This window comes from Sardina pilchardus, chromosome 19 (assembly GCF_963854185.1).
Source record: "Sardina pilchardus chromosome 19, fSarPil1.1, whole genome shotgun sequence".
NCBI classification, from domain to species: domain Eukaryota; kingdom Metazoa; phylum Chordata; class Actinopteri; order Clupeiformes; family Clupeidae; genus Sardina; species Sardina pilchardus.
Window position 1 is genome coordinate 9,971,337 of NC_085012.1, and position 13,385 is coordinate 9,984,721.

Consider the following 13,385-nt stretch of genomic DNA (forward strand, 5'->3'; position numbering starts at 1 on the left):
AAAGAGAGAAAGTTGTGGGGAGGGGGGGTGTGTGACCGGGAGAGAGCTTTCAGGACCCATCTTTGCAGTTGCTGTCTCGTTACTCCTGAAAACGCAGAGTATGCAAAGCTCCTAATGCTAACTGTAAATATAATGGTACCAATGGTTTGCCAAACAATTTAGCCGTTTCCCCTGATGTCACACATACAAAAAACATAAAATAGTCTACCACATATAAATACTTTCACTTTCAAAATATCACTTTTATGATTATCCCCCTTCTATTTATTATTGAAAATAGCAAGCTTCTCCCAGGCTGAGGAAACCAGACGAAAAAGCAAGTGCACTTGAAAGCACACTGGCTGTCACATTGTAATGGCAATGGTGATCTTGTGTAGATGTTTGGCAAAGTGGATTTCTTTGAGGAAGCAGCAGGCTGCTCCCATTGTGCCTGGCTCCCCTGCTGTCTATCTCTCACACTATTACTCCTTCACTTCTCTCTCTCTCTCTCTCTCTCTCTTTCACACATGCGCGCGCACACACACACACATACACACACACACACACACATGCACACACTATTACTTCCTCACCCCCCCTCTCACTCTTTCTTTCTCTCTCTCTCTCTCTCTCTCTCTCTCACGCACATTCACATACACACATACTTTTACTCCCTCACCCTCTCTCTCTCTCTCTCTCAGAAGTATATTTGATGCATGCAGGCTGTCTGAATGTCTGGGAGAGCGTGGTCTATTTCTGGATGCCTTGGACTCTTGACGTGTGCTCTTAAAAGTCTATGTGCCATTGTGCCGTTCTCTATCGGCCCCTCGTACCACCACACAGTTGAAAGATGACGCAGGGGGCTGTGGAGGTAGAGCAATAAATAAACTATAAAACATCTCAAATCAAATATAAAACATTTAGCCTAGAAACGCTCGCCAACCGTTCTCTAACATCAATTGACAATTCTTTGACTATATCCATTGACTGTGATTAAAAAAGGGGGCTTTAGCTGTCTAGGTTTCATTTATATGTATTCTTTATCGCCTATTCTTCATTTAGCCTGAAGATAGTAGGACTATCTCACTGCAAATGCTATCTTTTTTATCAATGTTATGTTGTAATTGACAGATATTCATTCACGGGAGCTTTCTTTCTGGCATTGTATCCTGAATGGAGTTTTTTTGGATGGAAAAGAAACAACTGCTCTGGACCCAGTGCAACCATACCTATTGTAGCCTTTGGCTGGTTTCCTATATTATGCGTTGTTTCCGAATCTGATGAATTGAGCCAGGTATCCAGCATGCATATGCTGTTATTGAGCAGAGCTCGGATACACGGTCGGTAATGAGGCATAGTCAGTGCCGTACCTTTCAGTCAAGGGTCAGCCAAGATCATTTCATATTATTGTGTGTGTGTGTGTGTGTGTGTGTGTGTGTGTGTGTGTGTGAGTGCGAGAGTGATAGATAGAGTGAGTGAGTGTGTGTGTGAGTCTGAACATGAACATTCTCAACCACAGAGGTCAGCCTTTACACTTCTGCAGTACTTTCGCACATAAAGGGTCTCCCGATTTCGTTACTATAGTAACCTTTGTGAGACTAACCTCTGAAGTTGGCCTTCTTTAAAATCTCATTAAAATAGTCTAGTGTAGAGAGAGAAAAAAAATATGAGATATATAATAAATAAATAAATAAATAAAATCTCTGCTTTCCTGCAGTTCTCAGTGCGGTGCCATAGCTTTGACTCGGCGCTGTAAGCATCTCACTCAGTCCCTGGGTCTGATGGTAGTGGGGGGGGGGGTTTGTAGGGGAGCCGAGGTCTCGGTGAGGCCGTAGGGACCCGGCCGGCGGAGGGGTGTTGTTTGGACTTGACTCGGATGGCATCGGACAGACTGACGGGCCATGAAGGGCAGAGGTGTGACGGCGGGGTGTGAAGAGGCCGGATCACGTTCTCTCCGATGGCCTTTGGGTTATGCGATCTCCCCCCCCCCCCACCTTCCTCCCATTGCTGTGCTTACACACACACACACACACACACACACACACACACACACACACACACACACACACACACACACACACACACACACACACACACACACACACACACACACACACTCACACACACACACACACACAAAAACACACAAAAACACATGCACACACACACACACACACACACAAAAACGCACACGTAAACACACACATACACACACACACACAGACATATGCACACACGTACACATATATGCACTCAAACACTCACACACACCCCTGGCTTTCCTCTAGCCCCTGGACACCCCTACCTGGCATTGCCTCCGCCTTCAGGTTCTCCCGTTCGTTATTGCCTAGCGTCGGCTAATTCTCAGCCTGATGTCAAACTCGATCCCCTCTCTGCACTGCCTGACACTCATCCTCTCTCCCCCTCTCTCTCTCTCTCTCTTTCTCTCTCTCTCTCTCTCTCTCTCTCTCTCTCTCTCTCTCTCTCTCTCTCTCTCCCTCTCTCTCTCTCTCTGTTTGTTTGTTCTTTCCCTCGCAGCGTATGGGTTCCCGGCCGGACCACGGCGGAAAGGACGCGACGGAACGCGCGAAAGAAACCTGCGGCAGCGCCACGATGATTGACAGGAGACAGAGTTGAGAAGGCCTGTCAGTCATCGCACACAGACGGAGAGACTCACAGAGAGGAACAGAGAGAAAGAGAGAGATAGCGAGGTCGCCGCGCAGCGCCGCTCCGCTCCACCACACCGAAGAGGCTCGACTCTCCAGCGGCCCTCCTCCTCCCCCCCCGAAAACCCCATTCTGTCCGCCCCCACTCACGGCGCGTTCCCTCTCCTCCCTCCTGCGTCCTGGGTCCCCGTTTATCAGCCGAACCAGCCGAGGACCCCCTCTCCTTGACCTGCCCTCCCCTCTCCCCTCCAACGCCGACCGTCTGCCAAGAGGGACACCTTATCCAGCAGGGGACTTTGACGGACCGGAGATCCATCCATCCGAAAAAAAAAAAGCAGTGCTTCCCTGTCCTACTAGGAACACCACTACCGTCCACCCCCCGCCCCTCATCTTTGTTCTCCCCGCTTCTCTCCCCGAATGCCTGGAACAGCAGGTTGGCATGCAGCCACTGCACCTCTGCCACAGTGAAGGTTGGATTATTTTGTAAGCCCGGGCCCAAATCTCTTTCCTCCGCGCCGAGGGGAATAGAGACAAGGAAGGGATACCGCATTTAACAAAAAAGAAAGGGTGAAGCAAAGGGAGGGTTGGAAAAAAAAGAAAGGGTGCAGAAAAAGAAAAGAAAAGGAAAAAAGGCAAAAAGCAAAGGACCCAGCCCCAGAACGTCTGCAGGATCTCGGTGGTTGCTTGTCCACCCTACACGACAAAAAGGAAGCAGCCATGCGTTTCCCTGCGTTGCTGTTGACACTGCAGGCGGTGTGGGGTAGCCTGTGCCACGCCATGCAACACTACCAGGCCACCTGGGGACACTACGACATGTGCAAGTCGCAGGTGTACACGGACGAGGGCCTCACCTGGGATTACATGGCCTGCCAGCCCGAGGCGGCCGACATGACCAAATTCCTGAAGGTGACCCTGGACCCGCCCAACATCACCTGCGGAGACCCGCCCGAGACTTACTGTGCCCTGGTACGTACGCGCCACCTGCCTCTCACAGCGAGATGTCACATTGACATGTCACATTTTTTGGTCTCTCAATCTTCTCTCTATTCAATTACTTCATTTTCAAGTTGTTATGACATTTTAGTACACACACCACTTGTACACACACAAGCACCTCTCCCTACACTCACTGTGACACACACACACACACACACACACACACACACACACACACACACACACACTAACACACACACACACACACACACAGTCACATAATATATACACCGACTGTATACAGAGCAAAGATGCAGTGCGCACAGATAAACAAACATTCAAGTGTGTTCTCCACCAGGTGCTCCAGCCATTTTCTTGTTTACACGTTCACAGTCCCCGATGCACTGGCTCGGTCTCACACCTTCAGCGTTGAGCATATGGCACTCATTTAATCTCCACCCAAGAGAGGAAATCTGTGTAGATCACACACTGCTGGCATGGATGCCGCCGTAAATAAGCCGAGTGTATTCCCAGTGCTCCTTAAAGCCAAACTTGCTCGGAGTTTAGCATGCTGACGGGCTCCGAGACGTGACTAAAGTGACAGTGCAGGTGTTATTCTGTGATGCTCACAGTTGCTCCTCGCACAACCTCCTAACAGCCACATACTTATGAACAAGGAGCTGGAAAATGTCTTATTAGGAGTAGTGTTAGTTTTAATAGTAGGTGTTATCGTTAGCAGTTGTTTTTTTATTAGCTTGGTATTAGCATTACTGCTACATTACTGGCATATTCCTACAGAACTATTAGTCTTGTTAATAGCATTAGCAGTGATGTTGCTGTCCTGTGCTATGTGTGCTTTTTTTGTACTTTTTTGGAAGCCACAGTGGGGAATTTCTGGCAGTGAATCAGTGGTGGGGACTGCATGAGAGTGATAAGTGTATTTGCTTTTAGGAGTCAAGCTGCGGGTCTTTAGTGGGGCCTTTGTGGGGGCAAAGTGTTTAATTAGGAAAGTGTCTCCCCCCCATCATTTGTGCCTCTATACTTTGAATCTCACAGCTGGCTGCCACCATTTAGTGGTGCAGGGCCAACGGAAGATGAAAACACTCTGGAGGTGTGTGTGTGTGTGTGTGTGTGTGTGTGTGTGTGTGTGTGTGTGTGTGTGTGTGTGTGGGTGTGAGTGTATGTAGGAGTGTGTATCAATGTGTGTTAGTGTGTGTGTGTGTGTGTGTGTGTGTGTGTGTGTGTGTGTGTGTGTGTGTGTGTGTGTGTGTGTGTGTGTCTGTCTGTCTGTCTGTACGGGTGCCCATCAAACATTCTATCAGAACAAATGTGCTCCTAAAAATTTCAAGAGCTTTTAGATAAATAGAGGAGGTTCCAAAAATGTAGCTGCTTATGATGCCCGTGGAACAAAAATAGACAGTCGCCATCCATGACGAGAAGAGAGACAGAGAGACTGAGATGAAGGTAGGAGAGGAGTGGGGAGGGGAGGGTCTACTCGTGAGAAAGGCAAAAAAAAAAAGAGTGACAGGAGACCTAATATCTCGTGTGCAAGGGGCTTTGAAAAGTGAATTATTCAATATGTTTTGTAGCTAATGTGTTTTATTCATAGGATACATTATTCAAGGGTGCATCTCAGATGCACTTTTGAAAAACGCTGACGCTCCATCTCTGACAGATTCCCAAGGATAGGCCGAGTAGCTCTGGACTGGACCTGTTTCTGAGGGTCAGTGTGACAATCCTTGTAACCAGGAAGTGGCCTTGCACCCCCCCCCCCCCCCTTCTCCTACTAATCAACTCCACAGAACTTCCCTGACAAGACTCTCTCTTGTCCCCTCTTCTCATGTCTTGTCGTCGCCATGGTGTGTGTGGATGAGTGATTGTGGCTGAGTGTCTGAGTGTGTGGACGTCACTCTTGATTTCTTCCTCATCAGCGGCTAATTTCGTAGCCACTTGGCCCTGTAACGCTTCTCTATTTGCACCCTCCGAGGGAGCCGATTGAAACGGAGTTAATCTTTATTTGAGACGTCTTTGAACAGCCGAACACTTCTGTGTGCGGTGTAGTATGTGGTTGTTAGCCGTAAACATTCAGTTTCCTGCCGTCTACCTTTCTTTTTATCTTAGCCTGTTGCTTAGAAGTAGTAGTGCTCAGCACGTTTGACCTGCTAGTTTCAGTTTGCTTAGCATGAGTGCAAATCCTGAATGAAGGATATTGCTGCTACTGCCATACAAATCATATTGCCAAAATTCTAGCCAATAGTTCTCCTGATGGCCATTTTCACCGCTGCTTGGTTTCTATTCCCATCCATTGTTTTTCAACACTTAGCGCTGAATTGTCAGCTAACATTATGGCAATCTACTGATTACTTCAATAACAGTTTTTTTTTATTATTATTTATGACTGTGATCTTTCTTTTCTTTCCTCCTACACCTCATCCCTTCCTCCTTCTTCCACTCAGGCACTTGTCATTAGTATGCATTATCAGAGAATTCAATCCGCTTAAATTGATTTCTGCTCATATCCAGCCTCAGGCTGGAGGCCTCCTCTCTCTCTCTCTCTCTCTCTCTCTCTCTCTCTCTCTCTCTCTCTCTCTCTCTCTCTCTCTCTCTCTCTTTCTTTCTCTCTCCCTGTCTCTCGCTCTTGCTCTCTCTCTCTCTCTGGGCTAGTGGGGCTGCTTCCTGTGATTAGGACTGTATCAGTCATCGCTGCCTGCAGTCAGACAGAGCGCCTGCTCCAGGCAGTCAAAAGAGGAGGGTAGTAGTGGGCAATGGGGGGCTGGGCTGGGCTGGGGTGGGGTGGGGAGGGAGGGAGGGACAGCTCACGAGAGCGTGATCCCACCTCCGGAGGCTCATCCTGGGCACCCGCTGCGGCCACGGCGGGTGGGGTGCTCGTGACCCGTGTGGGGAATCAGGCATGCCTTTCTTCTCTGGGAAAGGACGACCTTTAGTTCAGCAATAACTTGACCTCTGCTGCGCGTATGGGTGCGCGGCTTAGCCAGATATTGGTTTTCGCTGTATTAGTCATTGAGCCGTGTTTGATGACTGTGATGACAGAGTGATTGCAGGGCGAGGGAGCGACTCGGAGGGCGGATCTGGGGATTTGCCTCTGGGTTGTGTTGATGCTCAGGTCCTGGTAATGAAAGAGTTTGAAATCACCTGTTATTTGCCGGAAAAAAAGAAGCCTCTTCCCTCAGAGATAGACACAACAGATAGCACCGGCAAACAATAGAACAGATCTGACATAGATATTTCAGGTCCGTGCAAGATAAGAGCTGTGTTTGTACAGTAGTTGGTACATGTAGCTAGTTGCTATCTGTAACTGCAATTCCAATTTTTCAGAATTCATATTAGTATTAGGCTAAAGTAGGAATCATGAACCAGAGCTAAACATTCTAAATAGATTTAGTTGATTTTTGTCATCTTATTTATTCAAATGAATAATTTTCAATCATTTTGCAAACTATGATTTTAGAATGTGTGAAAATGTATGTCAATTGAGAGGCCAAGGGGCTATTATCTCATGAATCATTCATGACCAGCCAATAATGTTTTTTTACTGGGTGTCCTAAATGGGACCTCACTCCGCACCAGGAAGTGCTGAGGAACGGACACAACTCACTCCCCATCCCCCTCGCTCCAACACCACCACCACCACCACCACCACCACCGCCCTGGATTTCATAACCAATCAAATCTAAATTAGGAAATGAGAAGATTATTAAAAAAAAAAAAAGAAAAAGAAACGTTTGGGAGCGCCAGCACTTGTCTACTGTTATGAGGCGGCCATTAAAGATATTCCAGTGAGGCCGGAGCGCTTCGCTAATGCAACATGTCCTTAATTACGGCTTCATCTTACAGTGGGTAGACGAGCCGTGCCTCCTGAGTTCTGTGTAATGTGATTTGGCCAGTAAAGGGAGACTGAGGCAGGCAGAGAACAATCTAATCTCAAGAACAATGGGAAGGAGTGTTAGCGACTGAGAGGAACCGAGCCGACAAATAAACAAACACACACACACAAACATACACATACACAAACACACACACACTCAAACAAACAAACATGGCCCAGAACAATACACTGTCGTTTTTTCCCCCCTTTACGCACGACAAATGGCAGGCGTACGGAAACGATCCCGTCCCCGCATCCGTCAAGCTCCGCTCTCCCTCCGTCCAATAAAAGCGACGTTGCTTTATTTGTGTTTTGATATATAATGCTGACCTTTCTTCCGCGCACTTCTCGGCGATATTGACGGAGCTCGCGGGGATGATGGAAGGCGTTTTGGCTCATCATACCTCCCCCTTCCGAGCGCCGCCATTCCTCAAGTGGCTCCTAGCTGACATTTCACACAGAAATGAGTGTGCTGTCAGCAACAATACGGCTTGTTTCATATTCAAATGCGCCCCGTCGCGAGTCTGTGGAGGGAGGGAGGCTGCCGGTGCGGTGTTGTCTCAGACAAATGGTGACATTCCCGCTTTAATCAAATGCTTTACTCGCACCGCCATCCTCCCTATAAGTGCACAGGGAAGCCAGCCAGAAAAGCATCTGCACTCAAATACTGTCTTTTAATGAATGCTGCTATGGAAGGGGAAAGTAAAATAGCATTTGCAAATTTAACTACATTGGAACTGGAAAAAAAACACTAATTAGTTTTTCTCTCTCTCTCTCTCTTTCTCTTTTCGATAGAGCTGTTGAGTATCAGAGGAATATTAAGCACTTTTTATCTATTTATATGTTTACTTTCTTCTTTTTTTCAAAACAGAAGAAGTGACACAAATCAAGGCCCAATTGTGACGCTTAAACTAAAGTGATTTTGGATCAGTTGTTGGAGCCTTCAAAGTTAGCCAATTTTGAGTCATTATCAAGCACAATGAGTTAAAACCACCGCTTTCCCTTGAACCGTAGGCATTTGCATAATGGGCTTGGCTGGCAAACGCTAAGCACTTATTAAACATTTAAAGACCCACAATCAGTGCCTTGACACGCTGTTCGTCAATTTCCATACAAGCTGCAAAACAAAGGACTTAATTGACTTAAGTTAAGCCACTGAATACCGACGCCTGCCACATGTAATCTATCACGTAGTTATACTCACTAAAGTTATCTATTAAACTGTGGCGTTGCGCAGCATAATAAAAACAATATCCAAAGATGTTATTTCTGGTTAACATGTTACTCTAGATGTGCACTCTTGGGATTGCAGAGAGGGTACGTAAGGCCCTTAGACCTTTGTTTGAGCGCGAGAGCGACAGTCAGAGAGCTAATTAATTAATTTAAAGCCTCCCTAGGCTCAGAGTCTTCCTTATCTAGCAGCCTTTTTGCTGGGCAGTTGGAGAAAGCCATTAACGAAGTGACAGTGGATATTTCCACCTTTACAATATTAATGGCGAACGCGGCGCAGTAGGGAACCGCCATCGCATGCTGACACTGAGCCACACGGGTGTCGTCAGCCCGAAGCACACCTCTGTCTCGCCCGACGCCAGACTAGCATCAGGACCAGAGAGCAAAGCTATTGCACAGTGTGCGTGCTTCAAGCATTTGTATGCTGTGCAGATAAGCTACACTTTAACATCCTGGTATGCTAAAGGCCTTTAGCAGCGTAGCCCTTGAATACCTTGTTCAAAGTGCACAAGGAATGTCAAGTCATGTCATGGATGTGATCTGTGCCACGATGTATGTAATCATAATGTGAAGGGAAAATATTCGCAGTGCCCTTTTTAGTATTGCAGCCTCGAAAGCCATGGAATACTCGTGATTGACAAAATCTCTGTGATTTTTGATCATTTTGTGCTTAGAAAACGCAAGCCTCTGGGAAATGATTGGAGTGTGTGTGTGTAGGGTGGGGGGGGGGGACTCCAAACACACTCTGGGCCATTTTCGATGTGTTGAAGTCGAGCAAATCAAATGTTTCACCTATCAGGGCTGCTGCTGCCGCGGCCCTGACAGAAAGTGCCATTTTTCTAGTGGCAGTAGCTCCCCTTGTCTATCTGAGGTCCATCAGGACATGGATTAGGTGCTCTCAGCAGCCTGCCACAGGAAGATAAGGCAGGACTCTCTCAGTTTTGGCATCTCGTTTTCCTTCATGACAACTTTTCATCAGTAATCTTCCCTCCTGCTCCCCGGAAATATAAGCGGAAAAACAGCTAGGACAACGGAAATCAAACTGTGGACATTTCCCTATTATCTCTCCTGGTAGAAATGCGTAGCTGTCTGACTGAGACAGCGGATGGGAGGTGTTTTTGATTTTGCTGAAAAATTCTCCTACGCATTACAGAGAGCAAACCAAGACTCCCACAACTTTAAAACCACGGAAAGCTTTCCGTGTAACTTGACGTCCGATCAGCTCATATCACAGAAACAAAAGCAGTTCCCAAGTATCTACTACACTAAATATTAATCAAGACTGAATGCCCAGGAGATCAAAAACAATCCTGCCTCCCTTTTGGATGAGAATACAATTAAACGCTTCAGAGTTACTGTCAAGGCTCTCTGTAAGCCATTAAAAAAAAAAAAAAAAAAATCACATTTTCTCTAAGGTAATCACTATGCTAAAGTCTCCCATCGGAGTGGCCATGCCCCCATGAATAATGTCTGTATGAAGAGCCATTTGACTCCCTAGTTTCATTTCGGTGACACAGGCGAGGGGGGGAAAAAAAAGCGAAATGTGTTTTAATGTATTCCATTTGACGAGGGGTTTTCTTTTCTCTCCCTCTTTTCCTGGGCTAATGCCGAGCGCGTCCAAATCCCCCGCCCTGGTAATGGGGCTTTTGTTGTGTTTCACAGTTCATCACGCATGGAAAATTATCGGCTGAAGCCCTCCTCTGTGGACGGCTTCTAAGAATAGCCGTGATACAGTAGTAGCCCATCCGCGGCAGGAGCGAGGGGATCCATTGACTTTTAATTGCCGCTGCTACTGCAGCCTCTGGGCGGCCTACCCTTCTCTCTTCCTTTCACTCTCTCTCTCTCTCTCTCTCCCTCCTTCCGTCTCGCTCTCTCTTTCTCTTTCTTCCCTTTTCTCTCACTCCCACTTGCATTCTCCCTTGCTTTTCCCTGTCTCTCTCTTTCTCTCTCTCTTTCTCTTTCTCTCTCACCCTCTTTCTCTCTCCCTCCTTCCGTCTCGCTCTCTCTTTCTCTTTCTTCCCTTTTCTCTCACTCCCACTTGCATTCTCCCTTGCTTTTCCCTGTCTCTCTCTCTCTCTCTCTCTCTCTCTCACTCTCTCTCTCTCTCCCTCTGTTGTAACAGCCTTGTTGCTGCCACACAGCTCCCATGCCGGATGGATGTGGTGACTTTCACAATCTGCCTGTCGCTCTCCCATGCAAAAATGGAGATGAATCTGATGTCAGGGCCCAAACAGCAAAACCGCATCCAGCATGTTGATGACAAGCTGACTCGTCAGCTTGATTTATTTTCCCTGAGACTACTAATGTTTACAGAGAGAGAGAGAGAGAGAGAGAGAGAGAGAGGGAGAGGGAGAGAGAGAGGGAGAGAGGGAGAGGGAGAGACAGGGACATTAATATGTGCATTGAGAAGGGAGACGTGGCTGATCACATCCCTCATTTAGATCAATGAGCCGGGGGTCACGGGAAACCGTTCCCTGAGATGGCAGTGACGGGAGCAGGGGATGGCGAGGCCTTGCTCTCTCATTCAGCTTCAGAGACACAACTCGTTTCGATCTCAGCCACATTAACTAGCCATTGCAGGAAAGAGTGTGTACGTGTAGGGGGAAAAGTGTGTGTGTGTGTGTGTGTGTGTGTTGGGGGGAGGGGGAGATTAATGAGGGTGTATAGGGTCTGTGGATGTCAAAACAAGCTCATTTAGTAAATGGAGACAGAGAAAAACAGCGGGTCATTTTGCCCGAGTGAAGGAAGGATCTTATTGATAAACAAATTGATCGCTTTAAATGGGCAATGGAGTGCAAAATGCAAACTTGCCTGACTGGCAAATTCAAAGGAAGTAAAGGCTGACGAAAAAAGGGAAAGTGAAGACGGGAGGGTGGATGAACAAATGAAGATACTTGCTCTCTCTCTCTCTCTCTCTCTCTCTCTCTCTTTCTTTCTTTCTCTGTCTGTCTGTCTGAAGGGATGGCTGAGAGAGAGAGAGAGAGAGAGGGATTAATGGGCCTATTCATTTTCAAGGAGAACAGAGAGGGACAGAAGAAGAGGAAGGCTTTGAGAGAGCCACTTATACTTTTTCGGGGCGAGAGAAGCGAAAAATGGCTGAGGAAAGCTCTTTGTTGGCCCACAGTAGAGTGGAGTGGACTAGAGTATGTCGGGTTGGGTCGAGTCGAGTGAGTTTGGGCTCTGGGAGCCGTTGAGGGGGGCCTGTCTTCTCGCCTCCATCAGCCCTATGGATGAGGCCCCAAGGTCTCGGAGACTGACAGCTCAAAAATGCAATGATCTGTTGTGTCTGCCCTGCACCGAGTACTGGGGAGGAATTTTTAAATCAATACTGCCGCTATCAGAACTGGAAATCAAATGCTAAATCATTCCCTGGACATTCGCTGCATAATGGCGTTTGCTCCTTTGATGAATCGCTAATGTGTTTTTCTCCATCGGAGGCCGCCTTCTTTCAGCCCAGGATCTATTTGGTGTGAATTGAAGATGAGATTGCGCACAGGCCCAGGCTTAGATGGAAATGACTCCGCAGAACACAATGTCTTTTTCGGATGGTGGGGATATTGTCGCGGTCCCCTCCCTCGACCCCCCCCCCTTTTTTTGCCGTAAATGGAAAATAACATCACCCTAATGCTTCAGAATGGCGACGACACGCATGTGGGAAAATGCGCTCTGCTTCTTTAACACGTGTAGTTCGGGGTCCCCATAAAAAAAAAAGAAAAAAGAAAAAGTGCAGCCTCAACAAATGGTGGGGAATGCGCTTCAGCGGAATGGCCCTGGAAAAAAAAAAAATCTAACACCCCCCCCCCCCCCTCGCTCGGAGGAAATACTGGTCAGCACGAGCTGGGCGAGCTGGAAATGTGGTGCGCTTAATTAAAGAGACAAAACAGAGGGGCCCTGGTTAGACCCGTTTTGATATAAATCTGCATTTATTGCACAAATGAGACTGTCTACGGACCAGTTTGGGTGAAAGCCCAAGAGCTTTCTTTTAATTAGGAAGACTCTTGATTACGACTAGGAAACGCTAGGAGAGAGCAAGGAAGAGGGAGAAAGAAAGAAAAGAAAAGAGAAAGAGAGAGAGAGAGTGCATAAGAGAAGAAAAAAAAGAATAGAGGAGCAAATTCAGGGGTGCAAGTCGCGGAGCTGCAGTCTGGATATTGAGATAGTTAGGTCTTTATTGCTGGGGCCAGTGGCCAATCTGTAAATTGAGTCTGCTAGCAGGCAGACTGCAGTGTCTGCAGCTCTATATCCGTAAGGCAAAGTAGTTACTCGTCTGGCATTTCAACCCCCCCACCGTCTCAAGAGCGTGCCTGCGGGCCACTGTCTGTCTCTGCGTTGTCTTATAATTAGCAAAAATTCCCTCACCTCTCCTGATGCCACACACTCTGTTTGTCATTGTTTTATAGCAGAATGGACATTTTTCTATGCGTGGAGCCATGGAGCTAACGGGGTAATTTGGGTACCGGTAGCCTGTCGGGTGTCCCTTGGCAGAACACACACACACACACACACACACACACACACACACACACACACACACACACACACACACACACACACACATACACACACACATTCCTAAAGACAGTCCCTGTTTTTCTTCATGGTCCAAAGCAAAATAGCCTCCTTTTTCTAGCTGTGTCTTGGAGACGGTACATGACGGCGAATGAAAGGCTGACAGCTCATAAGCATTC

The 13,385-nt window shown here is 47.3% G+C and overlaps 1 protein-coding gene across 1 annotated transcript in view; it reads left to right on the forward strand.

The window, feature by feature from the left end:
- The first annotated feature begins 2,868 nt into the window (after positions 1-2,868).
- Positions 2,869-13,385, forward strand: part of ntng1a (netrin g1a) — an 85,621-nt gene continuing 75,104 nt past the window's right edge. The window contains 1 exon segment of the mRNA XM_062521388.1: positions 2,869-3,611. Coding sequence (XP_062377372.1) covers positions 3,363-3,611 — 249 coding nt within the window. The 5' untranslated portion in view covers positions 2,869-3,362.